This window comes from Trachinotus anak, unplaced genomic scaffold, assembly GCF_046630095.1.
Source record: "Trachinotus anak isolate AG129_WGS33_773 ecotype Australia unplaced genomic scaffold, CSIRO_AGI_Tana_v1 ptg000044l, whole genome shotgun sequence".
Lineage (NCBI taxonomy): Eukaryota > Metazoa > Chordata > Actinopteri > Carangiformes > Carangidae > Trachinotus > Trachinotus anak.
Window position 1 is genome coordinate 550,001 of NW_027273895.1, and position 10,000 is coordinate 560,000.

The window sequence follows — 10,000 nt, forward strand, 5'->3', positions numbered from 1 at the left end:
TGTCACAGAGAATATTGTTTCAGATAAAGGTAATAACTTTAGATAAACAACAGACAGTTTACAGAGATTATGTACACACAGTTGTTATAAACACCTTCACACAAATGTGTGGAGTTGTAATAATCTCCGTCTCTCTGCAGTCCGGCTCTCTCGCCCCCTCCACCCCTCTGACCGGACGGGTTTACCTGAAGGAGAAGGACCTGCTTGTCACGCCCGTCTCCTCAGCGACGCAGAGCGTCAGCCGGCTGCAGAGCATGGTGGCCGGGCTGAGGACGGCCCCCAGCGACCACCTGATGCAAATATTCAAGTCAGTTCCTCTTCTTGTCTCTGTGCATCTCGTCTGCTTGTTGCGTCCACGTGACACAGAATCCATCACATACAAAAGCTAAGATCATTAGTGTCTGTGGTTTAAGAATAAAATTCTGTCACTGTTCCTACTTTAATGTGCATCACCAACATATGAGAATCAAAGATTAGGAGTCAGAATATTAAACAGCAACTATTCTAATAATCAATGAATCTTTCAAATCATTTTTAACCTGAGAAGAGCGTTAAATACCATCATAATGTTAACGTTTACTGCAGCCAGCTGTTTTAAAAATGACTGTTGTTTCCTCTCACTGGAGGATTTTTTTATTTGTGATTATTTTGTCACGTTAATGAACCTTTATAAATAATGAATATTCACAGTCCTGTGCTGTTGTTAAGGTCGTGCTCCAGAAATCCCACAGAGACCATCCTGGCCAGAGTGAAGACACTGGGACAAACCTTCAAAGAACATTACACTAACGACTCGGAGGACACACCTGGATCTCATATAGGTACCACACACACACACACACACACAGTCTTCAGCTTTCTGAAGCTGCTGCTGCTGAAACTTCAGTCTAGATGTTGATTCAGCTGAGTGGTCACTGTGCAGGTGAATTTTATTACACGTGTTTGTGTTATTTTTCCTACTGTCATTGATGGGTCGATGGCATCTGTCTGTGTGCCCCGTAATGAACTGATCCCTGAGCATCTCTGTGGTATAAAATGTATCTGTGGTCTTTTGTTCTAGACTTTGCAGAGAACCGTCTGAAGCTGGCTGAGATCCTTTACTACAAGATCCTGGAGAACGTCATGGTTCAGGAGACCAAGCGGCTTCAGGGCAAAGACATGAGTGTGAGCAGCAGTCACAGAGTGTTTCACCAGGTTGATGGGATTTCAGATCTTCTGACCTGTGGCTCTCAGCTCAGAGCCCATTCGTTCCCACTGAAGATGGAAAAAATGCTCTGACGTTTCCAAATCTTCAAGTGGCTATAATCAATATTTTGATAAGAACAGTGTCTCAGAGAATTGTCGGCTGAGTCTGCAGCTGCGTCGTCTCTCAGCTGATTTATCTGCCTGAACGCAGCTTCATTGTTCAGTCCTCCACCTGCTGAGCAGCTGGTGAATGTAGAGGAGCATTTAGCAGCTGAAGGGCTGGTGGAGACCAAACACTGAGCTAATGGGGAGGGAACAGTGGCCTGAGACTGATCATGTGACACAGACACCACGACACATGAATCATCATGTTGATCTGTAACAGCTGGACGTGGAAATAAAACGGTTTGTTAACAAATTCAACAAGTTAGAAAACTGATGATATGTTGTGTTTACAACTAGTTTCTTCTGCCCCTGACGAGTCAGTTACTGCAGGTTTAAAGTTTGTTCAGGGGAATTCTGAAAATACCAAACACATGCTGCAAAAACCTGCTGAGGGGAAGATCTGAAATCCAATCAGAACAATCTGAAACACATCAGGAATCAGGAATCAAGAAACACAAGATGTTCAATCAGCCACCTTTCAGGTGTGGACCTTTGAGTTCACATTACTCACAAACTGTGTGTGTGTGTGTGTGTGTAGGTGTTGTTGGAGCAGGACATCTTCCACTGTTCTCTGATGGTGTGTTGTCTGGAGGTGGTGTTGTTCTCCTACAGCTCCCAGAGAACCTTCCCATGGATCATCAGTGTCTTCAAACTGGCCCCGTTCTACTTCTTCAAGGTGACACACACTCACAACACAACAACAACAGCACAAACTCATTTTTAAATCTCTGTCAGACTTTTTCTGCTGCAGCTTTTTGCATCTTGACATTTACTCAGTTTACTGTTTCTGAATTTTTCTGCTCCAGGACTTGAAACCAGCTCAGTAATAGCCTGTGTGTGAGCGATGCGTCCTCACTATGTGAACAGAACTGGGTTGATTGTGTGTGTGCAGGTGATCGAGGTGTTTATCCGCTCAGAGGAGGGTCTGTCCAGAGACATGGTGAAGCATCTGAACTCCATCGAGGAGCAGGTCCTGGAGAGCAGAGCGTGGGGCGCAGACTCGGCCCTGTGGAGCGCCCTGCAGGCCGCTGGGAACAAAGTGCCCACAGTGGAGGAGGTCGGCAGGACACACACTCAGAGACACACACACACACGTACAAACACACCATTCATTGATAAAATAACGGTGCAATGATCTGATCTGATCTGATCTGATCTGATCGTGTTGAAGCTTCACGACACTGGTTTCCTGAAGGTTTCTGATTAGATGTCCTGCAGCAGTTTTCTTTTCATGACTGTGTTTCTTTCTGTCATTTTAAAACTAAACTAAAAAAATGAACGAAAGAGAACAAACAGAGATGAAAACATCTCAATCACAAACAAACTCCAGTTAGGATGTCGTCAGAGCCAGAGAATTTCTTCTCCTCTTCTTTTTGCTGCTTCTTCCTCCTTTCTGTCTCGTCCTCCTCCCATTCTTTACACCACCTCTTTCTTCTCCCCTCCAGGTGAATTTTCCCTCCTGCCTCGACACAGGTTCTGGTTCTGGTTCCAGCTCCGCCGGCGGAGGTCAGTCTCACCTGCCTCTGGTCGCCCTCTCTCCCATCATCCACCCCCGCATCAGGGAGTTCAGATCGGGGCTGGGCAGCGCCCGCAAAGGTGGGTGTTTATCTGGGTATTTATTTTGTCCTAATCAATCTCACGAAAATCTTCATGATAATCCTCGATTTTATTAGTTTTTAGCCAAAACCCAAGAAAATGAAGCCAATTCCTTCATAACCTGTAGTGAAAGGTTCATATTAAATGCTGGATGCGCTTTCATTCACTTTTTCCCTCCCTCCAGATGTGCCTCCCTCTCCGCTGTCAGTCCACGACAGGTACAGTTCTCCTGCGGCAGGCAGTGCCAAACGCCGTCTTTTCGGCGACGACCCTCCGGCCCCGCCGTCGGGACTGAACCGCGGCGTGAGCCCGCTGTCATCTCCGGCCAAAAGGTTGACGTTCAGCTCGAGCAGCACCCTGAGGATCGGAGGCCAGGGCAGCCAGGCGACTGTTCTCAGCATCCCACTACAAGGTAGACAACACACAGCTCAGCAGCCTGACGCTGAGACACTGACGGGGGTTTGATTGTGTGTCATGTTTCAGTGATGGCGTCTCTCTTCTTCTTGGGTTAACCTCCATCAAACCACCGCTCACATCCAACTCACTGTTTCCTGGGTGTTTGTGTGTGTGAACAACAGGTGTGAATAACGACCGCACTATTGCACTGATCCCGGTTCAGCCGTGTGATGCCTCCGGTGCCGTCACTGCTCAGTTCCTGCTCACCGCCTCCCCGAGCCGAGCCGCCTCCGCCCCCACCACCTCCGACCCCCAGACGGGAAACGGCCGGCCGCGACGCACCGGGTCGCTCGCCCTGTTCTTCAGGAAGGTAGGAGCTCAGCTGGAGGTTGAGTCCAGCACCACGTCCCTCCACAGTCGACTTTCTCTCTGACACGTTTATCATTAGCACCTTAAACCTCGCTGGTTCGTCCTCCGTCAAACCTGCAGCAGCCGTCCCTGTTTCCTGAAGTCGTGTTGTCTCTGCAGCTTCTTCTGTGTCTGACACTCAAACACTTTAGCCTCTGATGTTCACCTCCGTCTCCTGACCACGTCCTCTCTGTCGCTGTCTAAGGTGTATCACCTGGCCAGCGTGCGTCTGAGGGATTTGTGCGTGAGGCTGGACATCTCCTCTGAGCTGCGTGGGAAAATCTGGACGTGTTTTGAGCACTGTGTGGTCCACTGCACCGACCTGATGAAGGACAGACACCTGGACCAGCTGCTGCTCTGCAGCGTTTACATCATATCCAAAGTGAGTAAACCAACGAGTTCACCGATCACTTCTCAGCTGATTCAGAAAACAGACTGCAGCATCTCCTCACAGGAAACGTGTTTCTTCCTGCTGCTTTTTGTGTAACACTTTTAAAAGATGGTCGGTTTGTGTTGGATCAACAGTAAAATTCGCCGTCATTCTAACTGTGTGTTGTGTTGTTCCCTTTGTTACAGATCACCAAAGAGACTCACACCTTCCAGGACATCATGAAGTGTTACCGCAGCCAACCACAGGCCAGCAGCCATGTGAGACACACACACACACACACACACACACACTGAGAAACAGCCAAACTAATAATCAGAGTAAAGACAGGTTTAAAAATATGAACCACCATCATGATCTGTGTGTGTGTGTGTGTGTGTGTGTGTGTGTGTGTGTGTGTGTGTGTGTGTGTGTGTGTGTGTGTGTGTGTGTGTGTGTGCAGGTTTACCGCAGTGTGTTGCTGCGTCACACTCCCAGGGAGCAGGTGGCTGATGAGAACATGGAGGTGGATCCTGTTTCAGGTGGTGAATGTAAGATCACACACACACACACACACACACACTCTGGTTCTAACTCCTGAACACACACGTGAACAAACGGAGGGAAACGAGGCAGCGTCTCCTCGTCACAGGTGAAACAGGGGACATTTACAGTGTCATGAGAGATGTTGTCTCTCACCTCCTCCTCAGGCCTTCATCAGGAAACAGTCAAACTGTTTAATATCAGAACTGAGACACTTCATCAATCAGCTGTAAAATAAGTGTGAGAAGTCGTGAATAAAGTGATCAGCAGTCTGAGCTGAGTAAAAGCTTTGTAACGAGTGTTGGAGGAAAACAACTAAAACCAGAGTCAGGAAGAAAAATCAGCTAAAATTTGAGAAGCACATTTTTTTTCTTTATGATTAAAACAAAATTTCCTTTGAGTCGTGTGGTGGAAAGAATCGATGGATATGGTTCAATAAACCATGAATTTCATCATGTGACAGGAAGTAGTGGGTAATAAAATCACCAGTGTAGGATCCACTGTAACTTTATTTCTGCAGGTTTATGAATCAGAAGGTTTAAGACAAACATTTCAACCTCATTTAGTCTGAACTGCGACTGAGATTAATCCACGAAACGTCCAAAATTCAGACCAGATATTTGTTTTTCTGATCAAACTATTTGATCAAAAAACAATTAAATGGTTTGAAGAGTTTAATGTTGTGTGTAACCGAAAAACTGATCAAAGTAGTTTATTGATCAGCTGATGTCAGAAGAACTCAGCAGGTTCAGTTTATGAAACGATGAGGAAAAGAAAAAATCCAAACAAACAGAAAGTTTCTTTTTGATAAATTAGTTTCAATAATCGATCTGTGTTTTTCTTTAGCTGCTGAAAAAACCAATCAGCTCCCAGGAGAAGCAAACTCTGACCAATCAGGTGAGGAGGAGCGCGGTGACCTCATCCAGTTTTACAACACCGTCTTCGTCCTGAAGATGAAGAGCTTCGCCCTGCGATACGCCACCCAGGACAGCCGGGTACGCCGCTCCCACGGAGAGCCAGGTTCAGTACGATGAAGCCAAGCTTTGATCTGATGGCTGTAAACGTGATGGTGTTTTCCCACAGGCGGACGCTCCTCCTCTCTCCCCGTTCCCCTCGGTCCGAGCTCAGCCTCTCTCTCCTCGCAGAGTCTCTCAGAGACACTCACTCTACGTCTCCCCCCACAAGAACTCTGCTGCCTGCCTCACCCCCAACTCCTACACCTACAGGATCAACAGCAGCCCCTCCAAGGTACAGAGAGAGAGACACACAGAGAGAGACAGACAGACACACACACACACACACACACACACACACACACACACAGAGAGAGAGACACAGAGACAGAGAGAGAGAGAGACAGACACACACACACACACACACACACAGAGACACAGAGAGAGAGAGAGAGAGAGACAGACACACACACACACACACACACACACACACACACACACAGAGAGAGAGAGAGAGTGGTGCAGAACAGGTAGAAATTCAATCAGTGTGTGTGTGTGTGTGTGTGTGTGTGTGTGTGTGTGTGTGTGTGTGTGTCCATTTTAAAGGTGTTAGTCAGGAATTGAGAGCAGGGGCGTGGACATATCCCACGATCCACTGGGAGCAAGAATCAGTTTCACAACTCAAATGATTCTGTTACACTCGCTCTCTCACACACACTCACACACACAGACACATTTACACTGAGGCTGAAACTATTAGTCAGGAATGATTGATCAGGCAAATATTCTGATTATTGATCCATGGCTCATGTCATGTCACACTGACAGAAGGGAAGTTGTTTCATAACATTTGTTTACCAGACAGTTGATTAATGATTAATAATAATAATGATCACAACTCTGAGCTGCTCGCCCCCTGCAGGAGTTATCAGACATCAACCGGATGATCCGGCAGGGCTGTGTGAGCAGGAAGAGGGCCTTCACCATGGAGGGGGACGTGATGATGTCATCGGCAGCATGCGACTCCCCCAGCAAGAGGGCGTGTCCAGAGAACGGCAGCAGCCCAGATGTGCTGCTGAAGCGGCTGCAGGACGTCGTCTCCGAGCGGCAGAGTCGCTGACGGACAGAAGCCTGAGACGTCACGGAGCTGCTGCTCTGCAGGTACCTGTGCACAGGTGTTTGTCTGTCACCTGCTTATTATGACCCGAGGTCACAGAACCTGAGTCAGTTTGATCCAAAGCTAATTTTAGTTTGTGGTTTTCACGACTCTGAGACCGGACAGTGAACGCAGCAGAGCAGACGCCGTTTATCTACCTCTTGACTCGGAGCTGCAGGTCTGTCTCAGGTGAAGTCAACACAAAATAATCACAACCAGCTGTACAAGTCAACAACCGTATGATACAACCCCGTTCGGTGTCAACACAATCATTTTCCCATCGAAACAACAGTTAAGTAAACTCACGTTCAACACCTCACATTTATTATAAGCTTTTTTTTTTCTCATCAGCTGTTTTCCTTCGTCCCAAACAGAAGAGCGCTTGTTTCTTCAGTCTGGACGAGACCAGAGAGAATCAAACCTCTCACCTGAGCTTTCACAATAAAACAACAGTATTAAAAAATAAAGTGTGAGAGGTGAAGAGGAAAAGCTCTGATGTGGCTGAAAACACGTCAGATGTCAGGGACTGTTTTCAGTCGTGCAAAGTTTTGTAGCTTGAACAGATTTGACCTTTAACTCGTGTTGTTAGTTTCCTTTAACATGATCTGACAAATCAAGATCTATCGTCCGTTCTCTGGTATTAAACACGCCTTCACTACAGCGTCCGCTCAGGTCTCTACTTCATAGAGATTTTACTGCAGAGGGAAAATTTTATTCTTTCTACTAATCAGTTTTGTTTCCTGAAATGTTTCCTTGTTGTGGTTCTGAACCATGAAAGCTTGATGCTGTAATAACAGGTTTAATGCTCTGCTGACTCAGCATTGATGTACCTGAGTGTGTAGTATCTACACTTTTTTATTAAACGTTTTATTCATTCATACAACAGCACTGCTGTTAGAAATCATTAAAATCTGTTTCCTTCACATCTGGTTTGAGGTGAAAACAAACCACATGTTGTAAATGAAAAGATTAATGACAATAATGGATGAGAATCTTTGATCAGGACACGTCTGTGTCCCCGGTGCTTCCTGCTCTGTGTCTTTGTTGTTCATGGACATTTGTATTTTCTACAAACAGTCAAGTTTTGTACAATAAAGTTACTTTAAGCTGTTTTTATTCTTTTCTTCTTTGTGTCGACCTCAGCTTTAAACCAGAGAAGAAGAGTTGGGAGGTGGTCATATGACACCTTCAAATATCTGGAGCAGAAATTTGAGTGAAGACAAAAATTTTATTTTTGTAAAACTGCAATTTATTTATTTTTTTGCATTTTCTGTTTGTCGATCGTCTCTGAACTTTTCTTCACAATAACACCAAATCTGTAATGACGGGCCACACAGACATGCCTTTGTTTCAAGGGCCCAAAAGTAAAAAGGTTTGGGAGCCACTGAGGAAGAGGCTGCAGCCAGGAGAAATACTCCAGAGTCCAACTCCAACCCCCACCACCAAATCACCAAAAGGTCTTTTAGTTTTAATTTTGAAGCTGTTTCAAAGCTCTCGACGTCTCCAGGAATAAAATTCAAGTTCACCTGTTCTGTTGTAAAACTCAGTGGCTCCCAGCTTGGTCTGTGGCCCTTCAGGGGCCTTTTTCCAGAGTGAGATCCAAGATGAGTAATATTTACACTTTATGATCAGTTTACTCAGGAAAATTGGATCATTTCTAAAATGACTAAACATGTTTTTACATCTTCATATTTCTTGGATTGAACATGTCGGTGTGTCTGACTCACAGCAGCGGAACCACCAATCACAACGCTCCTGGGAGAAAATCATAGAAACAGAAACATCAGCTGTTTCATCTCTGTCACATTTACACTTTCTCAAACTCTGGTCCCTGAGACTCCACCAGCATGAAACAGCTGGACACAGTTCAGTTGTTCTTCAGGTAAATTAATACGAGGTGGAAATTAAAGTATTTGGAGGAAAGAAAGAAAACGATCTGACCTGAGCCACATCAGGCCTGGTTCACTTCAGATTCTCCAGTAAGGACACTGCAGCAGGCTCGCAGTAACACTGGAGGAATAAATCAAACCCATCATGTGTTATGTCCTCGTGGATCCAGGATCCTCTCCTCAGCAGCCAAAGCTAAAATTAGCCCAGACAAGGATTCAGGTCACCTCAGAAACCAGCCTCGCCTCACTTCCTCTGACCTTAACGTCTCCACAAGGTGAGCTGACAATCTGCCGCCCTGACATGAGATCATTCATCTTCTCACAGCCCGCTGCCTTTTCCATGGAGGGTTTCCCGCCTCCGGCTGATGTTTCCTGCAGGGAAGCAGTGAGTTCAGCACCTGATTGTGGACTTCAGAGAAAATGTGCCTCAGTCTGTGACGTTTGTTTTTTGTTTCCTTACATCCCGAGCTTCATTCTTTCCACGTACATCATGTCCCAGCGTCGGTGTGATGCTGAACAACTATTGGATGAACTGTATATCTGACGTATTTGAAGTGATTCTGTTTGTGACAGTTAATATACGTTTTTATGCAAAGTTAAATCTGTAAATGTTTTGATTATATGTAAATACTTTAAAATAATCTGAAGCTGGAGTCACCTCCTCGTGTTTGTTTCCTCCTCTGAGCAGCCAAGTTACAGGAAATATTATCAGTCTCTACTTCAGAAACACTGAAGACTGGCCACAGGTTTTTTTTTTAGAACATTATGATGTCACAGTGAAGTTGACCTTTGACCTTTTGGATATAAAACATAATCACTTCATTTTATCCTCATAGACGTTTTGTTTAAATTGTGTCATAATTAGTTCATGAAGTTGTGAGTTTTGAGAAGACTGAGACATATTCAGGAGAAAGGACGACCCAGAAACATTATGGCTCCACCCCTGCGACAGTCAGAGGCAGGGGTGGAGCCATAATAAGGCTCCTTAATATCCTGAACAGCTGATCAGTGTATTTGTAAGGACACAGGAGGAAACTGTGCATTTGCTGGGGGCTATTTTCAGATGTGGATTAATCCACAATTGTTGCTGTAGTGAGTATTTACAGCAGCAGGACTGTGTGTGTGTGTGTGTGTGAGACTTGTGACTTGTGACTTGTCAGACTTGTTGTCATCATCTGTTGGTCCTGATAAGATAATAACATGATATTTACATGGATTTCTGATTTTTAAAAACATAAAACTGATCAGCTGAGGATGAACAGCCTGTGTGTCAGCACACAGAGAACACACCTTCATTCATGTGGAAAGATAAACATTTAAGAAATGCTTTCATGACTGGTTT

The 10,000-nt window shown here is 45.4% G+C and overlaps 1 protein-coding gene across 3 annotated transcripts in view; it reads left to right on the forward strand.

Moving 5' to 3' along the window:
• Nucleotides 1-7,881, forward strand: part of rbl1 (retinoblastoma-like 1 (p107)) — a 13,697-nt gene extending 5,816 nt beyond the window's left edge. For 2 of the 3 annotated variants that reach the window (XM_071473050.1, XM_071473052.1), the window contains exons 9-22: nucleotides 141-307; nucleotides 709-821; nucleotides 1,061-1,164; nucleotides 1,889-2,026; nucleotides 2,243-2,407; nucleotides 2,796-2,946; nucleotides 3,131-3,358; nucleotides 3,525-3,712; nucleotides 3,956-4,132; nucleotides 4,327-4,398; nucleotides 4,581-4,668; nucleotides 5,507-5,655; nucleotides 5,744-5,908; nucleotides 6,536-7,881. In XM_071473050.1, coding sequence (XP_071329151.1) covers nucleotides 141-307; nucleotides 709-821; nucleotides 1,061-1,164; nucleotides 1,889-2,026; nucleotides 2,243-2,407; nucleotides 2,796-2,946; nucleotides 3,131-3,358; nucleotides 3,525-3,712; nucleotides 3,956-4,132; nucleotides 4,327-4,398; nucleotides 4,581-4,668; nucleotides 5,507-5,655; nucleotides 5,744-5,908; nucleotides 6,536-6,733 — 2,103 coding nt within the window. In that variant the 3' untranslated portion in view covers nucleotides 6,734-7,881. The remainder of the gene's footprint in view (nucleotides 1-140; nucleotides 308-708; nucleotides 822-1,060; nucleotides 1,165-1,888; nucleotides 2,027-2,242; nucleotides 2,408-2,795; nucleotides 2,947-3,130; nucleotides 3,359-3,524; nucleotides 3,713-3,955; nucleotides 4,133-4,326; nucleotides 4,399-4,580; nucleotides 4,669-5,506; nucleotides 5,656-5,743; nucleotides 5,909-6,535) is intronic. The other variant, XM_071473051.1, reaches the window with a different exon arrangement.
• Nucleotides 7,882-10,000: the final 2,119 nt, after the last annotated feature.